Raw genomic sequence first — 26,829 nt, 5'->3', positions numbered from 1 at the left:
ATTTATGTAATCTGTCCTCATAGCTCATTTGGTGAATCTGCACCATGCTTCCTCCAAGGCCAATATATCCTTCCCAACGTATGTTGCCCAGAACTACTCAATGAACACCAGGAGTGGTCCAACAAAGCTCTATATAGCATCGGCATAACTTCCACCTCCTTGTGCTCCAGTCCCCTATGACAGGGGAGAGTAGTTCCACCACAGGGAGAGTCGGAACCTTAAAGGAAGGGAAAAGAAATATGAAAAGGAATCCATTATCTTTCCAAGTGCTCAATCACTTGTTGGGAAATCTGGATGACTAACAACCACGTCCTCTTTTTTTGCCACAGTTTCGATGTTGAGAATGGCCCATCTCCGGCTCGGAGCCCAATGGACGCACAAGCAAGTCCAGGACTGGTTCTTCACCCTACCTTCCCCCAGAGCCAGCGTCGGGAGTCGTTCCTGTACCGGTCAGACAGTGATTACGACATATCACCCAAAACGATGTCACGAAATTCCTCCGTAACCAGTGATGTGTGAGTACATGTTTCTACCATAGAACAATACAGCACAATACAGGCCCTTCAGCCCACCCATGTTGTGCTGACCTTTAAACCTCGCTTAAGACTAGCTAGCCTCTTCCTCCCACATATCCCCCTATTTTAAATTCCTCCATATGATTATCTAACAATCTCTTGAACTTGACCAGTGTACCTGCCTCCACCACTACCCCAGGCAGCACATTCCATGCACCAACCACTCTCTGGGTGAAAAACCTCCCTCTGATATCTCCCTTGAACCTCCCACCCATTACTTTAAAGTCATGCCCTCTTATATTGAGCATTGGTTCCCTGGGAAAGAGGCGCTGGCTGTCTACTATATCTATTCCTCTTATTATTTTGTACACCTCTATCATGTCTCCCCTCATCCTCCTTCTCTCCAAAGAGTAAAGCCCTAGCTCCCTTAGTCTCTCCTCATAATCCTTACTCTCCAAACCAGGCAGCGTCCTGGTAAATCTCCTCTGCACCCTTTTCAATGCTTCCACATCCTTCCTATAATGAGGCGACCAGAACTGGACACAGTTCTAACCAGAACTGTGGTCTAACCAGAGTTTTGTAGAGCTGCATCATTACCTCGCGGCTCTTAAACTCGATCCTCCGACTTGTGAAAGCTAACATCCCATAAGCTTTCTTAACTACCCTATCCACCTGCGAGGCAACTTTCAGTGATCTGTGGACATGAACCCCTAGATCCCTCTGCTCCTCCACACTACCCAGAATCCTGCCATTAACCTTGTACTCCACCTTGGAGTTTGTCCTTCCAAATTGTACCACCTCGCACTTTTCCGGATTGAACTCCATCTGCCACTTCTCCGCCCAGCTCTGCGTCCTATCAATATCCCTCTGCAATCTCCTACAGTCCTCCACACTATCCACAACACCTCTGACCTTTGTGTCATTTGCAAACTTGCTAACCCACCCTTCTACCCCCTCATCCAAGTCATTAATAAATATCACAAAAAGTAGAGGTCCCAGAACCGCCCCTTGTGGGACACCACTAGTCACAGCCCTCCAATCTGAATGCACTCCCTCCACCACAACCCTCTGCTTTCTACAGGTAAGCCGATTCTGAATCCACACGGCCAAGCCTCCCTGGATCCCTTGCCCTCTGACCTTCTGAAGAAGCCTACCATGTGGAACCTTGTGAAATGCCTTACTAAAATCCATGTAGACCACATGTACTGCGCTACCCTCATCAATCTTCCTGGTCACCTCCTCAAAGAATCCTATCAGGCTTGTGAGACATGATCTTCCCTTCACAAATCCATGCTGACTGTCCCTAATCAGTCCATGATTCTCTGAATGCTCATAGATCCTATCTCTAAGAATCCTTTCCAACAGCTTGCCCACCACATACGTAAGGCTCACTGGTCTGTAATTCCCTGGACTATCCCTACTACCTTTTTTGAATAAGGGGACAACATTTTCCACCCTCCAATCCTCTGGTACCATTCCCGTGGACAACGAGGACTCAAAGATCCTAGCCAACAGTTCAGCAATCTCCTCCCTCGCTTCGCGGAGCAGCCTGGGGAATATCCTGTCAGGCCCCAGGGACTTATCTGTCCTAATATTTTATAACAACTCCAACACATCCTCTCTCTTGATATCTACATGCTCTAGAACATTAACCTTACCAACACTGTCCTCTGCGTCATCAAGGACCCCCTCCTTGGTGAATGCTGAAGAGAAGTACTCATTGAGAACCTCACCCACCTCCACAGCTACAGTTATATTATTTCTCTTTCTCGCTCTCTCACTCTCTCTCTCTGTCACGCAGACACCCTCTCCTTCTCCAAGCCGTATCTGTGGAGGGCTGTCTGACCCACTGGGCTTCACCAACAACTTTTTTTTGCTCCAGATTCCAACATCTGCTGTCCCTTGCGTCTCCACCCACTCTCTCATCTCTCTCAGACATGCTCGTGCTCTCTCTCAGACACCCCCTCGTTCTCTCTGGGGCACCTTCTTTTTCTCTCCCTCCCCCTCTCCCTCCCCCTCTCCCTCCCTTCCTCTCCCTCCCTTCCTCTCCCTCCCCCTCCCCTCTCTCTCTATCCCTCTCCCTCTCTCCCCACCCACTCTCTCTTCCTCCCTCTCCCTCACTCCACCTCTCCCACCTCTCCCCACCACCATCTCTCACCAACCCCTCTCCCCCTTCTCTCCCCACCAACCTCTCTCTCTCCCTCTCTTGCCAAACCCCTCTCCCTGCCAGCCCCTCTCCATGCCACGCTCCCTCCCCCCCACGTGCCCCTTCTCTCCGCCACACACCCCTCCTACCCCCCTTCCCCCTCACTTCTCAGGCACCCTTTCCTCTCTCTCTCTCTCTGTTTCTCTCGCACACTATTTCTCTTGCCCTCATGCTATCTTTATCTTTATCGCACTCTCTCTTTCTGTCTTGTTCTGTCATAATTCTCTCTGTCCCCATGTCTTTCATTAAATCTCTCTCTCGCTCTTGCTCTCGCTCTCTCTCTCTCTCTCTCTCTCTCTCTCTCTCTCTCTCTCTCTAATGACTGTAGTCCCTTCCTTTTTGCCCCCACCCATCTCTCCTCCCACTCCGTCTCTCTTATCTTTCACCCACTTCACAGAAGTTTCATCATCCCCCATTCCCTTATGTTGCTCCTTCTCCCTTTCTCCCTCTCTGTCTCTCCCTTGATCTCTTTCTCTTTCTTCATCTCTCCATCTCCCTCTTTCTTGATCTCTTGTTCTTTCTCCCTCTAGATCTCTGCTTTACATCAGCAAGTACTTCCTGTCGACAGAGCTTTCTTCCTTACAAAAGTAATGTAATGTGTTCCAGATACTGGAAATTGATATAAACCAGAAAGTGCTGGAAGTGCTCAGCTGTGAACCAGTGTCTTTGGAGAGAGAAATAACATTTCATGTGGTGATCCTTCATCAGATCACTGACCCGAAATGTTCACACTATTTCTTTTTCCACAGATCTTGCCTGGCTCTGATCTTTATTTCCCATTGTCCACTTTCTATCTCAACCTCAGAATAATTTTTCCTGTTCTGAGGTGTGTCCAGTTTTCTACATGGACCAGCTGGTCCGTATGTTGAAGTCTTTTAACAGCATTCAGCTCCCCAGGAACAGCCTGCCTCTGGCACAGATATTCTGAAGCTCCTGCTCAAACTGCCCGAAGAATTTCTCATTAGAGAAAGATGAGCATTTGAATGGCCAAGACATAGGCTGCTGACCAAGTGTTGATAAGTGGGATTAACATAGATGGGTATTTCAAAGTCAAAGTATTGTCATATTGCACAAGTACATGTACACACAGGTGCAATGGAAAACTTACTTCCAGCATCATTACAGGCACATAGCATCAGATAAGCAGCATTCACAAGAAAAACATATCCTGTAGATACTACCAATGGTGGTACTACCTGAGGTCTTAATGGTCAGCATGGATGTGATGGACCGAAGGGTCTGTTTCTGTGCTGCGAGACTCTATGACTACGACTGTTAACAATATGAATTCAATTTGATCAAACTAAGGGCAGGATGGATGACATTTATGGTAATAAATTGAGTCTGCGCTGTTATCAAGCCTGATCAAAGGTTTCTCACAAACCATACCAAATGTTTAAACATTCCCCATTGTACCACAGAAACCAAAATAATTTGAACCAAAAGAAAAACAGGAGGTCATTTTTGCAGCCAAGGCTTGATAGATAGCTAGGACATCTGTCAATTAATATTAAGAGGTTTATGAGCAATTAGAATATCCTAGAGAGATGTAAAAGCAGGGACAAATGTTTCACAATCGAGGCATTGTTTAAACAGGAGCCAGTGTAAGTCAGGAAGAATGGGTGAGTGGACGTTAGGGTGCGGGCAGCAGAGTCTGGATGATCTCAAAGTTATGGAGAAGAGAACAAAGGATGCAAAGGCTGGGATGAGGGTTTCAACAGCGGATGAGATGAGACTGGAAGTATCGACCTTCTTGACAGCATGGATTTGTGGTGATCTCGGGGTCAGCCTCAGCACCGAGGCTGTCATTAAGCTTCAAGGAGTTTCCAGGGAGGAGGATGGAGTGCGTGGGAAGGGGCTGGAGTTTGTACCACAGACCAAGGCGGTGTATTGGTCTTCCCTAATGTTCGTAGGGAATTTCTGCTGATATAGCGCGGGATCTAGCGCCAGACAGAGTCATCGGTGGAAAGGGACTTTTTATTCATTTCTTGGGATCTGGACATCGCTCCCAAGGCCAGGATTTATTTCCCATTCCTACTTACCCTTGAGAAGCACTGATGAACTGCCTTCTAAGACCACTGCTGTCCATCTGGTGAAGGTACTCCCATTATGCTGTCAGACAGGATGTTCCAGGATTTAGACCCAGCAAGAACAAAGGAGTGGCAATGTACTTCCAAATCAGGATGGCGTGTGATTTGGAGGGAAACCTGCAGGTGGTGGTGTTCCCATGCTCCTGCTTGTTGTCCTTCTCAGCTGCAGAGGTCACAGGTTTCGGAAGTGCTGTGGAGGTGGCAAGTATCTAGATATGGTAGAATGTGTCATATGTCAGAGGGCTAAGGGATATGGGGAGAAAATTGGATCATTGACTTTGGATAATAAGCCATTATTACATACAATGGCAGGGCAGGCTCTGTTTACTCCTATATTTCTGTTCCTATATCTCAGCATACACTGTTGTATGGTGGACAGAGTGGATGTTTAGGGTGGTAGGTGGGATACCAGGCAAGTGGTCTCCTTTGTCCTGGATGGTGCTGAGAACTATTGTCGCTTCTGTTACCTAAGAAAGTGGAGACTTATGCCTTTTGGCAAGGCAGACAGGTCACACAGCCTCTGAGCTGCTCTGATGCTGTGGGTTCTGATGATATTGCCGGAGGGCACCATGTTGATGAAAAATAAGAACAAAGGCTTGTGTGTGGGGAACACCAGATGCAACTGTGCAAGCCATGCAGAGAAGCTGGTCTGACTGCGATTGGACAGATAAGAACAGAACCAGGCAAGTGCTGTCCCACCGGCTAGAAAATGGTGCTGAGGCGTTGGGAGAAGATAGTGCAACCTCAGGTCTCACCATACAGAGCTCAAGACACTTGACTTGACCTGTGCAAGTATGAGGTTTGGTGCTATTTATAATCTTCACACCTAAATCACACCCACAAAGTTCCCATCGTTGTTTAGTCACTTCACAAATTTAGTCCATCACTATCTCAATCATTCTGTCACATGAACACAAGAAAACAGGAGCAGGAGTAGGACACCTGGCCCCTCAAAGCTGCCCGCTATTCAGTACGAACAAGGCTGATCTATACTGGCCTCAACCCCTCCTCTCTGCCATTTCCCCAAAGCCCTCAATTCCACAATATTTCAAATAATTATCTATGTCCATCTTAAATTAATTTAATGATCCGGCCTTCTCCACCCTCGGGGCAGAGAATTCCAGAGATTCACTCCCCTCCGAGAGAAGAAATTTCTACACACCTCAGTTTTAAATGACCAGCCCTTCATCTTGTAACTATGTCCCTTTGTTCATGACTCTCCCACTAGTGAAAACATTTCAATCTCTACCCTGTTAAGCCTCCTTAGGATCATATATGTTTGAATATCACCCCCCATTCTTCTAAATGCCCTCTCTCTCTCTGAACCTCTCCCTCCCTCTCTCTGACCCTCTCCCTCTCCCTCTCTCTCTGAACCTCTCCTTCTGTATGAACTTTCTCTGTCTGAACCCCTCTCTGTCTGAACCCATCTCTCCCTGAACCTCCCTCCAAACCAACCTCCCTCTCTCTCTCTCTCTCTCTCTCTCTCTCTCTCTCTCTCTCTCTCTCTCTCTCCCCTCCCCCTCCCCCCCCCCCCCCCCCCCCCCCCCCCCCCCCCCCCCCCCCCTCTCTCCCTCTCTCCCTCGTGAATAAATCTAAAAACTCTACTTAAGGCCATTGGATTGAGGATGTAGAGAGAGGTGGGGAGACCAGAATGAGAACACAGAACATTAAAACTAGAGCCAGGTTACCCTTTTCACACAAAGGGCCATGGCAGTCTGGGTCTCTGCATGAAACTGCTGAGACTGAACGTTGATGAAAATTCTACACTGCAGATGATAGATTTGTCAGGTGAGGGTTGAATGAGTCACAGAACGGAGGTGGATGTTCTGGTTGGGATACGGATCACCAGCTTGTAGTTCAGTGGAGAACAGGATCGAGGGCCAGAGGCTTTCTGCTCCTCTGTTCCTTTGTGGGCCACTGTTCTGATTCTCTGAGTGCTCCCCTTTCCTCTGCCCACCTCAAATCCTCCGATTGCTCCAGTTAAACAGAGTCAGATCTCCTTGTTCCTGCAGGGAGCGCTATCCACTCTAGTCCCTCCTCCTAATGAAAGCACTCATCTTTGATATCACCAGAGTAAATCTCTGTAGATAAACCAGGCAACCTTTTTGCAGAGCACCTGCACTCTGTCTGCAACAGTCATTTTGAGCTTCCAGTTGCATGTCATTTCAACTCCCCTTCCCATTCCCACACCGACTTGTCTGTCCTCGTCTTCCTCCACTGCCATGGTGAGGCCAAACACAAACTGGAAGAACAATGCCTCATGTTCCGCTTGGGCAGCCTACAACCCAGTGTCATGAATACTGAATTCTCCAATTTCAGGTAACCCATTCCCCCTGTGTTCCTTTGCCACTTCCATCAGTCCGTCCAGGACCTCTCTCCCTTAATTCACTTTTCCACCCCCATCCCACCTTGTTGCCCAGACTCATCACCCTCCTCCACCTGGTTCCATCTCCCCATCACCCATGTACCTATCCACCTGGGCTCCTTCTCCCTTAGTTCACCTTTCCTATCCCCCTCCCCCACCTGATTCCATCTGACCATCGTCTCCCCCTCATCTGGTTCCACCTATCGTCTATCAACCTCTTACATACCACTCCCCCTCACCTCCATATATTGACTATCTTCCCTCTACACTCTCGGAAATGTCGACCATCCCTTTGCCTCCACAGATGCTGCTTAACCCACTTGAGTTCCTCTAGCAGTTTGTTTCTTCACTCCTCGTTCCAGCATCTGCAGTCTCTTGTGTCTCCTCTGTATATATTCCCCATCTATCTCTCTCCATTTCCCCATCTGCCTCCTTATTTCTCTGTCCTTAGTGTCATAGAGTTATATACCATGGAAACAGGCCCTTTGGCCCAACTCGTCTATGCTGAGCAAGATGCCTATCCAAGGTAGTCACATTTGCCTGCATTTAACACATATCTCTACAAACCTTTCGTATCCATGTACCTGTCCAAATGTCTTTTAAACATAATTGTCTCCGCCTCTGCCACTTCCTCTGGCAACTTGTCTGTGTGAAAACTTGCTCCTCTAAATCTTTTCCCTCTGACCTTAAACGTATGCCATCTAGTTTTAGACTCCTCTACCCTGGGAAAAGTGCTGTGACTATCTACCCTATCTATGATTTTATAAACCTCTATGACCACCCCTCAGTCTCCTTCGCTCCAGGGAAAACACTCACAGCCTATCAGATCTCTCCTTATAACTCAAGCCCTCTAGTCCAGGCAACAATCTTCTGAATCTTTTCTGCACCCTGTGTAGCTTAATCACATCCTTCCTACGGCATGGCAACCAGAACTGCATACACTATTCCAAATATAGTCTAACCAATGTTTTGTACAACTGTAACATGATGTCCCAACTCTTGTACTCCGTGCCACAGCCGATGAAGGCAAGCATGCCATATGTCTTCTTTCCCACCTTGTCATCTGTGTCGCCACTTTCAGGAACAATGTGTACTTGTATCCCTAAGTCTCTGTTCAACAACACTCCCCAGGGCCCTGCCATTCAATGTGGATGTCCTGCCCCGGTTTAACTTTCCAAAATGCAACACTTCGCACATCTCTGAGTTAACTTCCATCTGCCTTTCCTCCACCCACTTTCGCAGTTGATCTAGATCCTGCTGTAACCTTAGATGGCCTTCTTCACTGTCCACTATGGCACCAATTTTGGTGTCATCTGCAAACTTACAAATCATGCCATCTACGTCCTTATCCAAATCATCAATATATATGACAAACAACAGGGGACTGAGCACCAATCTTATGGTAAACTACTGACCACAGGCCTCCAATCTGAAAAGCAATCCTCCACTACCACCTTCTGCCTCCTACCACCAAGCCAATTTTGTATCCAGTTGGCTAGCTCACCTGGATCCAATGTGTTCTAACCTTCTGGACCAACCTACCATGAGGGACCTTGTCAAAGGCCTTGCTAAAGTCCATGTAGTCAACCTCTACTGCCCTCCCCTCGTAAATCCTCATGGTCACTTCAAAAAAGCTCAATTGAATTCCTGAGGCATGATTTCCAAAGCCAACGTCCTTGCTGATAACAACTTGCACTTACATCTGTGAACTCTTCCAAGGTGCTTCATAGAAACATTCCCTAGTACAATAAGATGGACTCTTGACCTCACAATCTACCTTGTTGTGACCTTGTACCTTATTGTCTACCTGCACTGCACTTTCTCTCTAGCTGTTACACGTTATTCTGCATTCTGTTATTATTTTACCTTATACTACCTCGATGCACTGTGTAATGAATTGATCTGTATGAATGGTATGCAAGACAAGTTTTGCACTGTACCTGGGTACGTGTGACAATAATAAACCAATTCTATTTCCATTAGCTGTCTCTTGCTTTCATCTCTGCCTCTGCCCTTTCTATGACATAGCATCTTTAATTCTCTCACTATCTCTCACTCACCCGTGCACAGCCTGTGACTTTAGATGTATCAGCAGGGATTTCTGGGTCTGTCACCAATTTGCCAGTCCGTGTTGTCAACTCCTGTGTTTTTTTTCTTTCAGTCATACCGAGGACCTTATCGTCACACCTTTTGCTCAGGTGAGTTGAAAGTTAAACACCTTATTCCAGTCTGTCTTTTCCTCATTCTGTCTCCACAGCGCTGTCACAAAACTCACAAGTTAAATAAGAATCCCTCGAAAATCACACCCTGGGATGTTTGCTGTGGAATGGGCTGCAAACCAGATCCTAGCTGTTCCTTTGTCATCTGGGGGGTGAAACCTTTCTGTGCTGAATGTATGGATCACGGGTTTAATGACTAGTTCTTATTCAAATAGGTTCCAGGGGATTGGAACTACAAGTATAACAAGAATCTGTAAACTGTACAAATCTACAAATCTTCAACAGGGCTCAAACAATCCACTGGAGGAACTCAGTAGGTTGAGCAGCATCTGTGGGGGGAAAGGAATTGTCAGCCCGCTGAGTTCCTCCAGCAGATTGTTCATTGCTCCAGATTCCAGCATCTGCAGTCTCTTGTGTTTCCATTCAACAGGCCTCAGATTGGCTGGTGTGGAAAATGGGAACTTACAGCACAAAAGAAGCCATTGAGCCCATTGGAGCTGTGCTGGCTCTTTGAAAAAACTCTCCAGTTAGCTCTCTCCCCATTTCCCCTTCTCAAGGATTTCTAGAGCCCTTTGGAATCTCCTTTCACTGCCATTCTGGGTTGCAACAACTACTGAGTTAAAAGAAACTCCTCAATCCCCTTGGAATCTTCAGCATTTACTTGGGATCTTCAGTCTGTATCCTAGGGTATCTGCCACTGAAAACAGTTTCTGCTTAATGACTCTGTCAAAACCGCTAAATCCCCCTTGAAGCTCTGCTCTTAGGACCAGTGCTTCCCCACAGAACTGAACTGGGGCCCTCCCAATAAATAATCTCCCCTGGGCTCTGATGTCCTTCCCAAAGTGCAGTGTCTAGAACTAGCCACAAAACTGCACCTTGAAGCCCAACCAGTGTTTTAATTAATATCTGTTCCAAATTCTTTGATTTTTGTGGCCAGACTTTATGTAACTTTCACCCCTACCTTTGCTCAGAAACCTGGGATGAACCCCAACTATCACCTCTTCCTCTGCTGTATTAACATGTTCACCAGAGGAGACAAAGGCAACATTCTCATTCAGTCCCTCAGCTGCGCCCACTGCCTCCACAAGTAGACCTCCTGTCTTCCCCAGTCAGCCCCTGGTTCCCTTTCACTCTACTTGTTGACATACGATTAATGGTCCCTTCTATCTTCCCACAAATCTTTTTCTCATGTTCTGTCTTTTGAACTTCTGGTACCCTTCTTAAGTTTTCTGCATGTTCTGGATTCTGCATATTTTGAACCTAATATCAGCCTTCTCGTCCATTTTATTTTAACCTTGGTTTCACTCGTCCTTCAGAAGGATGAAGTATTTGACTCCCATCGTATTATTAAAGCCAAGGGTTCCATTTGATACCTTAACAGTTCTCAATTTATCCCTTCACTTCCACACTCTCCCCAGGTCTTTGTTCCACCAACCCTTTAACTTTGCACCTTGTGTTTGAAACTGCTTCTCCTTATTCTTCCCACTGACTGCATCACTTCACACTTCTCTGTGTTAAATTTCACCCATTGGATGTCATCAGTTCATCCCGCCTGTGACCTCCTCACTATTTACCACATGTGTGTTGCCTGTAGACAGCAGATACATCCGACCCCTGGGGAACACCGTGAGGATTTCCCCTGCGTCTGAAAAACAGCTGCCTTCTCTCTGCTTTCAGTAATTTAGCCAGCTCACCACATCCCCTATAATCCCAGAGGCTTCAATTCTGTCAGCAACCCTAGTAGGTGGTACTTTCTCAAAGGTCTTTTGAAAGTCCCTAAAAGTTGTCTGGCTGTCATTTATTAACCCATATTTTCCCAAGTGCCCATTAGTTTTGTCTCAGATCATTGTTTCTTAGATTTTCCCTATTACGGATCTGAGGCCGACTGGCCTGTGGTTACAGGTTTAAACCTCTGCTTGAGCAGCACAGTGACAGCTCCAGCGACCCAGATTCAACCCTGACCTTGGGTGCTGTCTGTGTGGAGTCTACACGTTCTCCCTGTGACTACGTGGGTTTCATCTGGGTGCTCGATTTTCTTCCCACATTCCAAGATGTGCAGGATGATAGGTCAAATGGCCATTGTCGATGGCCTGTAATATTTATGTGAGTAGTGGAATCTGGGGAGCAGTTGATGGGAATGTGGGGAGAACAAAATAAGGCCAGTGTAGGATTAGTGTAAATGGGTGCTTGACAGCCAGCGCAGACTTGATGGTCCAAAGGGCCGTTACCATATGTATGACTCTGTGGCCCTCTGCCTTCTTTTAAATGGTGGTATAGCATTTACAGTCCTGCGGCCCTCCCTCACTACCCTCGTGTCCAAGGAGGTTGTGAAGATTTTGGCCAGAGTATATGTAATTTCCATCCCTACTTTCCCTCAGTAATCTGGGTTGAATCCCACCTGTCCCCTCCTCCTCTGCTGTGACAATACCAGAGGAGACAAATGCAAAGTCTTCATTAAGTACCTCAGCTGTGATCTCTGTCTTCAGGAGAAGATCTTTTGTTTCCTAATCAGCCCCTGGCTCTCCATTGTTCTCTACTTGTTTACAAAGATTAGTGCTTCATTTTATCTTCCCACAAATCTTTTGCACATTCTCTGTCTTTGCCCCTTTTATAACCTTGTTAAACTTTTTGTACTTTCTGAATTCCTTCTGAATAATTATTGTATTTGGAGCCTGCACTTCCATTTTATTTTAAACTTAGTTTCATTCAAAGATTGCATTTGATCCTCTTTGTCTAACCCCAGTTCTAATAGTTTAGTCCATATTCAGCCCATCTCCTCTTCTGACTTCCTATTGCTCATGCAAGTCTTTGTTTCCTGTCCAGCTGAACCACATTCCTTTTCAATTCAACCTGCCACGAGATCATTGTCTCCACCTTTGTTTGCTCCTTTTCTCAACCCATAACCATTTTATTGTGATCATTCTTTCCAAAAGCTCCCCACTGAAACCTGTTTCTTGCCTCAAGTCATTCCCCAGAACCCAACCCATTGATACTGCCTTCCTCGTTAACCTGGCAATATGTGGATCAAATAAGTTATCAGACGCATTTCATCACTGCCTCCTCCCCGGTCTCCCCTGTGTTTACTTTTCCGGTCTATGTTAATATGCTCAAAGTTTCTTAAGCACACTCTACAGTTGAGAAATGTCTCAGTAGTTAAGAAAGATTGTTCTAATGTTGAGGCCAAGGTGCATTTTAAGGAGAATGCAGAAGGAGCTTTAATCAGTATGCAGCTCGTGCTAACCCTGCCCTCGAGTGTTTGATGGGATCACGTCGGGGTAATATTACACTGTACAATCTGTGCTGTCTGCTCGGTATTTATTGATTACTCTCTTCTCAGATCTTGGCAAGTTTGCGCAGTGTGAGGAACAACTTCACCGTCCTGGCCAACACTCAAGGGCCTCCGAACAAGTGAGTATCAGGCATCCAGCTCATGCTGCAGTTTGGTCATTGTCCAGTCATAGAGATATGAGTCCATGCCGACCATCAACCACCCATTCACATTCATCCTCTGCTAACTTATTTTATTCTCCCCACATTCTCATCAACTCCCCCAGATTCTACCACTCACCTGCACACCAGGGGCAATTCACAGCGGCCAATTAAGCTACCAACACGCACGAGTTTGGGATGTGGGAGGAAACTCACTCGATCACAGGGAGAACAGGCAAACTTCACACAGACAGCAACCGAGGCTCCTGTAGCTGTGAGGCGGCAGTTCTGCTTGCTGTGCCAGTGTGCCATTACTTGCGTCGTGGTTTGCTGAGTTGAACCCCTACTGTCGCTTCCACCCAATCAGATGTGTGGAGGTGAGTCATGTCACAGGCAGCCTGGAATTGCGTTGACCTGAATACACAGGGAATGGCCATTCGGCCATCCCAGTCCCTGTTGGTTCACACGACCACCTTCTACTTTGGTTACCTCTTTCTCCCGGTCCTCTCTCCCACATCATATCTCCCCTTCAATGCATCAGTCTGAACTTCCAGTGAATATTACATCAGTGATTGCACGTCAGGAGTCCATCGCAGGGCTCTCTTTTCCTCCTTGAAGGAGCTTTCTCCTGACTTTGTAATTTGATGTTAATGGCTATCTTGGGTTTATGCCCTCTCCCCTTTGTTCTGGACTCGCCCACGGATGGAACTGATCTCCCCTCCAAATTCTTCATCCTGTTAAGAGCCTGTACCAGACCTCCACTGCCACCTCCCTTTCCCAAGGCCTGTTCAGATGGTGATTCATAATAGCACGGCAGAAAATAGAGTTGGTGATTCCCGATCCATGTGGCACAGGCTCTCGCACTCACTGCTGATCTCCATGTGTTTTTTACAACATTCCAATGCAATATTGGAGAAGAGATAGGAATGCCTGGCAATCTAGGTGGATCCCAGCTGATTTTCTTGAAGGATTCTAGCTGATCCTGCCAGGGAATCCTGGTCAATTCCCTACTTGGAAGGTAGCAGCAGGTCCCCCACTAGAGGATCCGGCAGGTCTGCTGCCTGAGGGGAGTGTCCCAACAAATTCTTTATTCAAGGATCCTAGCTGATTCCTGCTAAAGGATCTCGGTGTTCTCCTTGCCAAAAGGTCCCAGCTGGTCCATTGTAGGTTTCCCTGTCAGGGATCTCTGCAGGCTTCCTGCCCATTCTCCTGGGCTTTTCCAGGTTGGACTGCACCTAGTGCTGTTGAACCCATGGTATTGGTTGCAAGGAACACCGTTGCATTCAGACTGAATCTTCAATACTGTCATTGAGAGATGATGTGAATACTGTTGTCAGCAGCCCTTGAGGAACCTAAAGAGTGCATAAGGTGTGTGTGTGTGTGTGTGTGTGTGTGTGTGTGTGTGTGTGTGTGTGTGTGTGTGTGTGTGTGTGTGTGTGTGTGACTGTGAACATCTGTGTGTGTGCATATTTATGTGATTTGTCCACTGAGTCAGTGTGGGTGGAAGTCAGAAACAGGAATGAGCAGTCACTCTGTTGGGAGTATTCTACAGACCCCCCAATAGCAGCAGAGACTCCGAGGAGCAGATCGGGAGGCAGATTTTTGGAGAGGTGCAAAAATAACAGGGTTGTTGTCATGGGTGATTTCAACTTCCCCAATATTGATTGGCACCTCCTTAGTGTAAAGGGGATAGGTGGGACGGAGTTTGTTAGGAGTGTCCAGGAAGGATTCCTGACACAGTACGTGGACAGGTCGACTAAAGGAGAGGCCATACTGGACCTGGTACTAGGCAATGAGCCTGATCAGGTTTCGGATCTCTCGGTGGGAGAGCATTTTGGAGACAGTGACCATAACTCCTTGACCTTTACCATAGCCTTGGAGAGGGATATGAGCAGACGATATGGGAAAGTATTTAATTGGGGGAGGGTGAATTATGATGCTATTAGGCAGGAACTTGGGAGCGTAAATTGGGAACAGATGTTCTTGGGGAAGTGCACAGCAGAAATGTGAAGGTTATTTAAGGAATACTTGCATGGGGCTCTGGATAAGTTTGTCCCATTGAGGCAGCATAAGGATGGTAGAGTGAAGGAACCGTGGTTGACACGAGATGTAGAATATCTTGTCAAGAGGAAGAAAGAAGCTTACCTGAGGTTTAGAAAGCATGGATCAGACAGGGCTCCGGAGAGTTACAAGGTAGCCAGGAGGGAGCTTAAGAGTGGATTTAGGAGAGCTAGAAGGGGGCATGAGAAGTCCTTGGCGAGTAGGATCAAGGAAAACCCCAAGGTGTTCTACACGTATGTGAAGAATAGGAGGATGACTAGAGTGAGGGTAGGACGGATCAGGGATAAAAAAGGAAACGTGCCTGGAGTCGGAAGAGGTAGGGGAGGTCCTTAATGAATACTTTGCTTCGGTGTTCACCAGAGAGAGAGACCTTGACGTTTGTGAGCATGGCGTACGACAGGCTGATATGCCAGGACATGTCAATGTGAGGAAGGAGGATGTGCTGGAACTATTGAAAAACATTAGGATAGATAAGTCACCAGGGCCGGACGGGATATATCCAAGGTTATTACGGGAAGCTAGGAGAGAGATTGCTGTGCCTTTGGCGACGATCTTTGCATCCTCACTGGCCACAGGAGTAGTGCCAGATGATTGGAGGGTGGTAAATGTTGTTCCTTTGTTTAAGAAAGGGAGTAGGGATAACCCTGGGAATTATAGACCAGTGAGTCTTAGTTCAGTGGTGAGAAAATTACTGGAGAAGATTCTGAGAGACAAGATTTATGGGCATTTAGAGAAGCATAGGCTGATTAGAGACAGTCAGCATGGCTTTGTGAGGGGCAGATCATGCCTCACAAGCCTGAATGAATTCTTTGAGGTTGTGACAAAGCACATTGACGAAGGTAGAGCAGTGGATGTGGTGTACATGGATTTTAGTAAGGTGTTTGATACGGTTCCTCATGGAAGGCTTATTCAGAAAGTCAGGAGGCATGGGATCCAGGGAAACTTGGCTGTGTGGATTCAGAATTGGCTCGCCCATCAAAGACAGAGGGTGGTGGTAGATGGAGCATATTCTGACTGGTGGTAGGTGAGTGGTGTTCTGCAGGGATCTGTTCTGGGACCTCTGATCTTTGTGATTTTTATAAATGACCTGGGTGAGGATGTGGAAGGGTGGGTTAGTAAGTTTGCTGATGATACAAAGGTTGGTGGTGTTGTGGATAGTGTAGACGGTTGCTGTAGATTACAACAGGATATCGATAGAATGCAGAGCTGGGCTGAGAAATGGCAGATGGAATTCAACCTGGATAAGTGTGAAGTGATACACTTCGGGAGATCAAATTTGAAGGCAGAATACAAGGTTAATGGCAGGACTCTTAGCAGTGTGGAGGAACAGGGGGATCTTGGGGTCCACATCCATAGATCCCTCAAAGTTGCCACACAGGTCGATAGGGTTGTTAAGAAGGCGTATGGAAGTTGGCCTTCATTACTCAGGGCATTGAATTCAAGAGCCGCGAGGTGATGTTGCAGCTCTATAGAACTCTGGTCAGACCACACTTGGAGTATTGTGTTCAGTTCTGGTCACCTCATTATAGAAAAGATGTGGAAGCTTTAGAGAAGGTGCAGAGGAAATTTACCAGGATGTTGCTTGGATTGGAGAGCATGTCTTTTGAGGATAGGTTGAGTGAGCTAGGGCTTTTCTCTTTGGAGAGAAGGAGGATGAGAGGGGACTTGATAGAGGTGCACAAGATGATAAGAGACATAGATAGACTAGACAGTCAGAGATTTTTTCCCAGTGCGACAATGGCTAACACGAGGGGACATAATTTTAAGGTAATTGGAGGAAGGTATAAGGGGGATGTCAGGGGTAAGTTTTTTACACAGAGAATGGTGGGTGCATGGAACATACTGCCTGCAGAGGTTGTGGGGGCAGATACATTAGGGACATTTAAGATACTCTTAGGTAGACACATGAACGATAGAAAAATGGGGGGCTATGTGGGAGGGAAGGGTTAGATAGATCTTAGAGCAGGATAAAATGTCGGCACAACATTGTGGGCCGAAAGGCCTGTACTGTGCTGCAGTGTTCTATGTTCTTAACGTGTGTGTGTGTGTGTGTGTGTGTGAGAGAGACAGAGAGAGAGAGACAGAGAGAGAGAGAGAAAATCTGTGTGTGTGTGAGAGAGAGAGAACATCTGTGTGTATATCTGAATGTCTGTGTGTGTGTGTGCGCGCGCGTGTGAGAAAGAGAGAGAATTTCTGTGTGTGTGTGTGTGTGTGTGTGTGTGTGTGTGTGTATCTATGTGAATGTGTGTGTGTATATGTACGTATCCTGCACAATGGGGAACAGTCCTTACACCATACCGAAGGCAGGGGCATGGTCTTGCCTCTGGGTCGGCTCCCTTGGGCTGTGCTGCAATGCAACCCATTGTCTCCAGAGGGCAGTGATGGGCTGCTGTGGGAATTGCTTCAGGGCCATGGCTCGGGAGGGTGGGCAGTAGTTGGAGGGGGTTCTGGTTGCTTTCAGGCTGTGAAGCTGCAACGTCTGAGTGAGCTCACTGTGTGGAATTCTCACAATCACAATGAAAAGAATCCACTAATAATAAAGTAATCCCAACATCACACAAGGCAGTGGAATCACCACAGATCATGATTTATTCTAAGTTTGTCCTTGTATGGTGTGTCCTTTTCTTTGTCTTGAGCCACACTCTTTGTATTCCTCCCTGTCTGTGTGTCCTCTGTGAGTTCTGTCTGTACATGTTCTGTGCCAGTGTGTGCCTGTGCATCTGCACACTGTCATCATGAGTGTTGCTACACATTATGTCTGTTTAATGTTCTGCAATCATGTCTGCACAAATCACGCTTTTATGTCTACTTCTACCATGACATGTATGATGCCTGTGTGCGTTACAACTGCATATCATGCCTGTGCCTGCATAAATCATCATTGTGTACAGTGGCTGCATGCCATGTCTGCATGTATTACATCCTTCTGTTGAGTCTGCATTTATCATGTGCACTCAATTTTTGCATGGTTGTGTAATTTAACAATGTATAATGTGTCAATGCACATCTTGACGGGGTATCCTGTCTGTATCTGTCTTGTCAATACATTCCATGTCTGCATGTATCATGTCTGTGACTGTGCAACTGTGTGTGTTTTGTCTGTGTGTTTGCTGACCTCCAGGATCCCTTCTGTGCATCTTGTGAGTGCACATGTTGTAATTACCGTGATTACACACATTGTGCTTGCACATCCGCATGGAACATGACTGCATGGACCCTGCCTGTGTGTTCCATCCCCACACATATTGTAAAAATGCACGTTGTCACAGATAATGTATGAATCCAGCCTGTACATTTTGTGTCCATGCATATGATGTCTGCGTGAATCCTGCCTGTGTTTCTCATGGCTATAATTTTCATGGTTTTGTGCCCAAGCCTCATATCTGTGCCTATCATGTTGACGTGCATCATGGCTGTGCACATTGTTTCTGTGTAATTTGTTGGTGCACACACATCATGTCCCTGAGTATCACGACTTCATGGATAATGTCTGGTATATTCTGTCTGCACATATCGTGCCAAGTATATTATGCCGGCAGACAGGATCACGTAACCTGTTTGCCTTCTCACTGAACATTACCCTGTCTGCGTCTGTCAACATTTAGTCCATCTCCCTGCTAAATGCATCTTTTATTTCTCTGTGTGTATCACATCTGTGTGCTGTCTGCGTGTTTCACGTCACCTTGCCATCTGTGTGCATCATGAACTGTGTGCAGCCTGTATACAATATATGCAATATTCTGCCTGCATGTATCCTGCCTGTATCTTGACTGCATGATGTCTGCGTGTATCAAGGCTTTCCGTGCCTCCAATGACACTAACCTGTCGTTCTGCTTTCCTTCACAGGAGGTCTCCAATGGCACCTCAGCCTGCACTCTGCACCCTATCAGGTAATGAATCTCCTTCTGTAGAGTAATTAATACCCCCGTGTTCCTGTAGCAGCTGTTAAATGGGAGTGACTGTTTTGTGGTCTGTGGAACAGAAGGTTGGGACAGTAATTCTCTGAGATCCCCCACGCTCCTCAATTCCTGTCTCTTGCTCCTCCCCAATTTTAATCACTGCACCTGGGCCATACTTGCAGCTACCTGGGCACTAGCTATTGGAATTCCCTCCATTGACCTCTTGACTACTCTCTCATAGACTCACCCATAGAAACTTATGCCACAAAAGGATGTCAATTAGCCCATGGTGTTCAGGCTGGCTGTATAAGGTCACATGCACTTTGTGGGTGCAGAGCCACATATGTCACCGCATGATGTGATGAGGGTTTCTGCCTCCACCTCCATCTTCTCCCTCCTGCTTCTCCCTACTCATTTCCTCTTACCATCACCTCATTATTTCTTCCTCCTCTTCCCATCCCTCATTCCTTCCCACTCCCTTTCTTAACCACCCCCTTCGCAAACCCTTTTCCGATCCCCTTCCACCCCATTTCCCATCTCCTACTTTGCTGACCAACCCACTTAGCCTCCCCCATTGCCCCTTCCCCTCCAATAGTCCAGACGCTGGCTTTGTGTGGTGTAGAACCCCGTCAAACTAAGAATGTCACACAGAGGCCAACAGGGTGCCTCAGATGCAACAACTCCCATTCCCCTTGTCGATTACACACTTGGAGGCCAATGAACAACTTCTCTTCCTAAACAGAGCAGCCAGTGTGAGAGAGAACACATACTCAGGCTGTGTACAAACAATGATACAGGCCAGGCTTGTATCCATTGGAGTTTAGAAGAGGGACAGGCAACTCGTTTGAAACCTTTAAGATCCTGAGTGGCCTTGCGAGGTGGATGTGCAGAGAATATTTTATCTTGTGGCAGAGTTTAGAACTACAGTTTGCTGCTTAAAAATGAGAGGAGTCACCCTCATGACTGTGAGGCATATTTTTCCTCTGAGATGGTCATAAGTCTTTGGAGTTCTCCTCCTCAAAGGGTGATGGAAGAAGAACCTTTGAATATTTGTAAGGCCGAGGTAGATAAATCATTGATAAGCAAAGAGGGGTAGGGGAAACACAAGAGATTCTGCAAATGCTGGAATCTGGAGCAACACACACAAAATGCTGGAGGTCGAGCAGCATCTATGGAGAGAAATAAACAGTCGACGTTTTGGGTCGAGACCCTTCATCAGGACTGGAAAGGAAGAGGGCAGAAGCGAGCATAGGAAGGTCGGGGGAGAGGGAGGAGCACACACAGGCAGGGGATAGGTAAGTCCAGGTGAGAGGGGGAAGGTGGGTGGGTGGGGCGGGGGGAGATGTAACAAGCTGAGAGGTGATAAGTAGAAGAGACAAAGGGCTGAAGAAGAAGGAATCCAGTAGGAGAGGGCAGTGGATCATGGAATAAAGGGCAGGAGGTGGGGAATAGATGGACAGGTCATGAGGGAAGGGGAGGACGAAAGAGAAGGAGTGAAGGGGGCCACGAGAATGACGGAAGACAAAGTGGGGGGGGGGGGGGTTACTGAAGTTAGTGAAATTGATTGTTGAGGCCATCAGGTTGGAGACTACCAAGGCAGAATGTGAGGTGTTGTTCCTCCAACCTGTAGAGACGAAGTTGTAGTTGGATCAGTTGCGACCTTATTGAATGATGGAACAGATTAGAGGGGCAGAGTGGCCAGTTTGTGCTCCTGATTTGTATATTTATGTGGGTGTGTTAGTGAGGGACAGTGTGTGCACGGGAAGGTATGTGAGATATGAAGGGCTGTGTGTGCGAGGGGTTCTACGCATGGTAGGATGTGAAAGGCAGTGTGGTGAAGGGGCGGTGAAGGGGCGGTGCGGTGAAGGGGCGGTGCAGTGAAGGGGTGGTGAAGGGGCAGTGCGGTGAAGGTGCGGTGAAGGGGCAGTGCGGTGAAGGGGCGGTGCGGTGAAGGGGCGGTGTGGTGAAGGGGCGGTGAAGGGGCGGTGTGGTGAAGGGGCGGTGTGGTGAAGGGGCAGTGTGGTGAAGGGGCAGTGCAGTGAAGGGGCGGGGCGGTGAAGGGGCGGTGCGGTGAAGGGGCAGTGAAGGGGCAGTGCAGTGAAGGGGCGGTGAAGGGGCAGTGCGGTGAAGGGGCGGTGCGGTGAAGGGGCGGTGTGGTGAAGGGGCGGTGAAGGGGCAGTGTGGTGAAGTGGCAGTGAAGGGGCAGTGCAGTGAAGGGGCGGGGCGGTGAAGGGGCTGTGTGGTGAAGGGGCAGTGTGGTGAAGGGGCGGTGCGGTGAAGGGGCAGTGCGGTGAAGGGGCAGTGAAGGGGCAGTGCAGTGAAGGGGCAGTGAAGGGGCAGTGTGGTGAAGGTGCGGTGAAGGGGCGGTGCGGTGAAGGGGCAGTGAAGCGGCGGTGCGGTGAAGGGGCGGTGTGCGAGGAGCTGTGTACCACACTCAGTCGGGGCTGCTTCACTTTAGCCACCTTCTTTGCCTCCAGATGAAACGTACCAGCAGCTGGCGAAGGAGACGCTGGAGGAGCTGGACTGGTGCCTGGACCAGCTGGAAACCATCCAGACCTACCGGTCTGTCAGTGAAATGGCCTCCAACAAGGTAAGAGAACCTTGGGGGTGGGGAGGGGTGTGGCGGGTGGGATGTGGGGCAGGAGTACAGAGAAGGGCCAGAGCTGGGGTGGGGGGTTGGGGGGAGGTGGAGCAGGACAGGGAGTGGGGTTGGTGAACGGCTGGGGCTGGGGTTGCAGGTGGGAGAGGTAGGGACTGGAGATGGTGAGCAGGCAGGATGTGTGGGGGCTTCAGACTGAAGGGGGTGGGTTGTGGGGGTAGGTGAATTTGGAATGGGCTGAATATGGGGTGTCTGGTCAAATATCGGGAATGGTGGAGCAGTGGGGTGTGGAGTGGGACGGGGGTGGTTATGGTGGGACAGGGTGAGATTGGGGACATGATGTGTTAGATTGGACAGTGTGGTGTAGATGGGGATGGAGTATGGGGTAGTGTGAGGGGGTTAGGAGCTGTGGATGGTGGGGTTTGGGGTGGGAGGTTGTTGGGGTGAGGAGAGCAAGTGGGATTGGCTGGGCTGGCGGTAGCTGCCACATCCTCCTGGATGGGATAAGTGGCAGTGCCTGGGGAGGGGCCAGGGTGGGCAGGGCTCACAGGGAAGGAACTGTAGTGGGGCACCTGAGGTCAAGAGTTAAAGTAGGGGTGGGGGCCAGCGGTGGGTGGCTGGAGTTGGGATGCTGGATTTAGGGGAGGTCAGGGGTCTGAGTGGGGAGTCAGGGGTCAGAGTGGGAGGTCAGGGATCAGAGTGAGGGGTCAGGGGTCGGAGTGAGAGGTCAGGGGTTGGAGTGGGAGGTCAGGAATCAGAGTGAGAGGTCAGGAATCAGAGTGAGAGGTCAGGGGTCAGACTAAGGGGTCAGGGGTCAGAGGGGAGGTGTGAAGGGTCCGGGGGCAGGTGTCCAGGGTAGCGGATCAGGGTCTGGGCCTAGTAGCTGGGACAAATGTTAAGGTGCCAGAGGTCCAGGGTGTGGAGTGGGGTTTCCAAAGACAGAGCTGGGACAGCTTCAGCCATTGTGAGGCTGCCTGGTCCACATGAGCTACTCCTCCTGACTGGGAACAGATACCGTCCACCTTCACCCAGCGATGATCTGTTGTGGTATGTTACAGTGAGGGCTAGTATTGCATTCGGTCCATTGTCACATGCTGTGCTTCCACTGAGGTGTATCAAGTCTCTTGGGACAGTGTACGTGTCGCATTTCTATTTTTGCAGAGTGAGCTGAGAACAGGTCAGTCATGGCTTGCTTTAGGACCGAGCTAAAGCTGTCCATTCAGCAACGTAAACTGTTATGGACAGTACATTCCAAACATTTGGCCCAGCGATACAGAAAGAATGATGATAAATATCAAGACAGGATGGTTTGTGGCTTGGGGTGGTGATGTTTGCCTGCGTCCACTGCCCTTGTCCTGCCTGGTGGTAGAGGCAGTGGGTTTAGTAGGTGCTGTTGGACTAGCCTGGGTGAGTAACTGCAGTGCACTTTGTAGATGGCACACACTATCAGCTTACCACTCTGCACTGCTGGTGGAGGGAGAGAATACTTGAGGTGGTTGATGGAGTGTCAGTCAATCAAGTTGCTTTGAATGGCATTGAATTTCTTGAGCACTGTTGGAGCCACTCTCATCCAGGCAAGCGACAGTATCACTGACCTGGTTTCTGGATGGTGGAGAGACACTGGCAGTCAGGAAATGAGTCATTGCCAAGGATAACCAGCTCTGACCTGCTCTTGTAACCAGTGTTTATGTGCCTCGACTAGTGGAGTTTCTGTCAGTGTTGACCCCAGGATGTCGAGGACAGACAGTTAGATGCTATCTTGTTGGTAATAGTCATTGCTTGGTACTTGGGTGGTACGACTGTTACTGGCCACTTCTCAGCCCCTGCCTGAATGTTGTGAAGGTCTTGTTGAGTGCATGCATAACCTGCTTCAACTTCTAAGGGATTTCAGACACAGCACTGACCTAGAGGTTACACTCACAAGTATTGGCTCCTGTGAGGAATTTCTGGGATCTTGAAGCACAATGTTTGAGTCTGGGAGGGAATTCCAGAATCTCATCAGCTAATGGAACAGTTACATGCAGACGTAATTAACAGGCTGGCATTGGAAGACTGCGGAGATCTCGGCTGGTTACAGGACTGGAGGTGATCATTGATACAGGGATCTGGTGAGGTAGCAAAACCACGGAGAGATTTGAAAACCAGGAAAGGAATTTCAAAGTCATGGCATTGCCACCCTGTGAATCAGTGTAGATCAATGGGAGTCTGGGTGATCTGTGCATCATCAGACACAGGAGGCTAGAAATAGGATTAATAAAAACTATTGGTGTGTTTTTTTAATGCATAAATTGTGCATGAAATCATTTTGTCCACATTTGGAAGAATTTGCACCCATTTGCAATGGAGGATTCACTGTTCAGGAAATTGGACCAGCCATTTCCTCACTCAGGTCACCCTCGTGCTGATGTCAGTTCCCTCTTCTGTTTCACCACTGTCTGAGACACATGTTTCTGATCTACTGATAGAAATCGGATTGACAGGTCATGACTTGCCATCTTTGTATTTTGCTCATTGTTGAACAAGGACAGGAAGTCAGGAATCCTGTGATTTAAAGTCCACCGGCTCATTGTGCAGTGACTCCTGCTGTTGATTTACACCTGCTGCCCCTTGTCACACTGACTGAGATTGTAGCCGCTCTGCATTGGATACTGTTGTGGCCCCCAAGATACTCTGGCAGGAGCCAGCTGCACTGCTCCATAGTGTGAGAGGTCCCATGGTCCCATTACTGTGCTGTTTAAGCCTGCCCCTGCCCCAACTTCACCCTTCAATTTCCCTTTCCCCAGCTGATTTGTCTGCTTTCCCACCACCCCCCTACCCCCACCCTCAGCCTTCCCTCAGCTCCATGGAATTCCATGTAGCTGACCTGCTTCTCAGTGTGCCAGTGAGACACCAGTTTCCATCTGTCTACACACAAGTCATACTTAGAAACGGGAGAAAAACCACAAAGTGATTCCTTGAAGCAGGGATGCCCGCTTTAGAGACTGCCAATTTGGCATGATCCAAAATGGAGTGCTCATTTAAGACAAAATAAGATATCTTTATTAGTCACATGTACATCAAAACACACAGTGAAATGCATCGTTTGCGTAGAGTGTTCTGGGGGCAGCCTGCAAGTGTCGCCGCGCTTCCAGCACCAACATAGCACGCCCACAACTTCCTAACCTGTACGTCTTTAGAATGTGGGAGGAAACCGGAGCACCCAGAGGAAACCCACGCAGACACGGAGAGAACATACAAACTCCTTACAGACAGTGGGCGGAATTGAACCTGGGTCGCTGGCACTGTTGTAGCATTACACTAACCGATACAGTACTGTGCCTGCCCACCAGTGTGCCGGCCCCCATTTAGCACTACAAAAGTCAATTTCTACGTGGGATGAATTTTGGTGAGCACTTGTTTATGGAGGGCGCAATTCACGAGACCAGCCAGGACTGTGCTGGCTAGCTACTACAGCAAATAGTTTCATTGGCTTACCTCAAAACAAACACTGCACTTCAAGCTCCCAGCTACACCTCAGAGGAGTCTTAAAGCAGGAGTGTTACCTCCAAGTCAGTGGTCGTGCAGCAGTTAAGCTGCTGCCCAGGAACCCAGAGGCCCGTCAAGTTGAGTTTATTGTCATGTGCACAAGTACAGTGAGGTACAGGTACAATGAAAAATTTGTTTGCCACAGCATCATAGATTCAGACAATGCACAGAATATAAATTATACATAAATTGTGCATAAATTATGCAAGACAGTGAAGAAAAAGACAATGCAAAAGAAGATATTAGTGCAAAAACACAATTAGAAACAAGTCCATGGTAGTACAAGAGGTGGTCCATAGTGTTCCATTGCTGAGGTAGGGTTAGGGTTGTGCAGGTCGGTTCAAGAACCTGATGGTTGTAGGAAAGTAGCGGTTCCTGAACCTGGTGGTGTGGGACTTCAGGCTTCTGTACCTCCTGTCCGATGGTAGCAGTGAGATGAGGGCATGGCCCGGATGGCGGGGTTCCTTGATGACTGATTAGACACTTTCAACAGTGGGGAAGGCTGTGCCCATGATGGACCGGGGTGTGTCCACTACTCTCCGCAGTATCTCACGATCCAGAGACCGGAGTTCAAATCCCATCCTGGCAGCTGTGGAAATTCAGTTGATAATCTGGAATTTGGAAAAGCAGCTATAAGTAGTCTCAGTAATAATGATCACAAAAACCTGGTTCACTAATGCCTTTTGAAGATGGATATCTGTCATGTTTACCTGATCTTGTCCATTAGTGACGCCAGACCCACCCCATGTGGCTGAGTCCTAAAGTGCGCTCTGAATTGCCTGGCAAGCTAGTCATTAGTTACCACAACCACCTCCTCAAGGGGCGATTATGGATCATTGCTGGCCTTACTACTGATGTCCAGATCCCAAAAAATGAATGTGTAAAAATTAAATCTCTCTTCCCCCCTTTATGGCCATCCTTAAGCTTCACCTTTGGTTACCAGTGCTAATATTTCCTTATGTGACTTGATGTATGTATTTGCTTTGATAACACAAGGATATTTTACTATGTTAAAGGGCCCTGAATAAACTGAATAGAAACAGAAAGTACTGCAAACACTCAGCAGGTCAAGTAGCATCTGTGGGGATTGAAACAGTTAAAGCTTCAGGTTGATACCTTCTTCAGAACTCCTGCATAACTGGAGACTGTTGCTGGGAGTTGGTCTAGCTAAAGATAATGCTGTTTTAGAAAGTGAAGCCATATTTATGTTCAACTGTCATTTGAATCTTTCAGGACCACCTTCACACAGAATACAATAGGTTCTGCGCATTAATTGATTTGGATAAGTAACTGGGACATTTCCTTAAATCCCAGAGGATCCTTCAGAGAACAGGGAGATGAATGCCTAACTGATCTAGTTCTGCTGGTGAGAGAGAGAGAGAGAGAGGTGTTAGTCAAAGAGTGGCCAGGACCTCTTCCTGAACTCTGTGGCACTTGTTGGGCTACTCCATAGGGATTTAAGAATCAACCATATATTGTGAGATTGAAGATGTTTCCGCAATAGTCTAGGTACATTCCCATGAGAGAGAAGTGAAGGGGAATAAAGAGCAATAAAAAGGAACTGCATAGATGACCAAAAATAGAGCAGAATAAAAGAAGCAGATAACAAATGCCAGGTTGTTAGCGTGAGTGAGAACCAGTCTGATTTCATTTTATACTTCCCTTCTGAAGTTCCTGTAATGAGAGGCAAAGGGAGACCACAAGAAAAGACTGCCAGCAAACTTAAAAGGAATCCAAAAATGTTGCATGGGCTTGTGAAGAGGAAGAGGGCAAGGCACTGGAGGAGAGGTGGGGCTGATTAGAAACTGAAAAGGAGATTTACTCATGGAGGCAGAGGGCATGGCTGAATTATACCAGTCTGCATCGAAGAGGAAGCTGCTGCTGGAATCTCAGCAAAGGGAGATGTATTTGAGACTCTACA

At 47.8% G+C, this 26,829-nt stretch overlaps 1 protein-coding gene across 7 annotated transcripts in view; it reads left to right on the top strand.

Annotated features, from left to right (window-relative positions):
- Nucleotides 1-26,829, top strand: part of pde4a (phosphodiesterase 4A, cAMP-specific) — a 282,023-nt gene that overhangs the window by 218,104 nt on the left and 37,090 nt on the right. For all 7 annotated transcript variants that reach the window (XM_052042270.1, XM_052042267.1, XM_052042268.1 and 4 more), the window contains 5 exons: nucleotides 330-515; nucleotides 9,338-9,374; nucleotides 12,733-12,803; nucleotides 18,732-18,775; nucleotides 21,262-21,374. In XM_052042270.1, the coding sequence (XP_051898230.1) occupies nucleotides 330-515; nucleotides 9,338-9,374; nucleotides 12,733-12,803; nucleotides 18,732-18,775; nucleotides 21,262-21,374 (451 nt within the window). The remainder of the gene's footprint in view (nucleotides 1-329; nucleotides 516-9,337; nucleotides 9,375-12,732; nucleotides 12,804-18,731; nucleotides 18,776-21,261; nucleotides 21,375-26,829) is intronic.

This window comes from Pristis pectinata, chromosome 31 (genome assembly GCF_009764475.1).
Source record: "Pristis pectinata isolate sPriPec2 chromosome 31, sPriPec2.1.pri, whole genome shotgun sequence".
Lineage (NCBI taxonomy): Eukaryota > Metazoa > Chordata > Chondrichthyes > Rhinopristiformes > Pristidae > Pristis > Pristis pectinata.
This window is presented reverse-complemented; position numbering and strand designations above follow the sequence as displayed.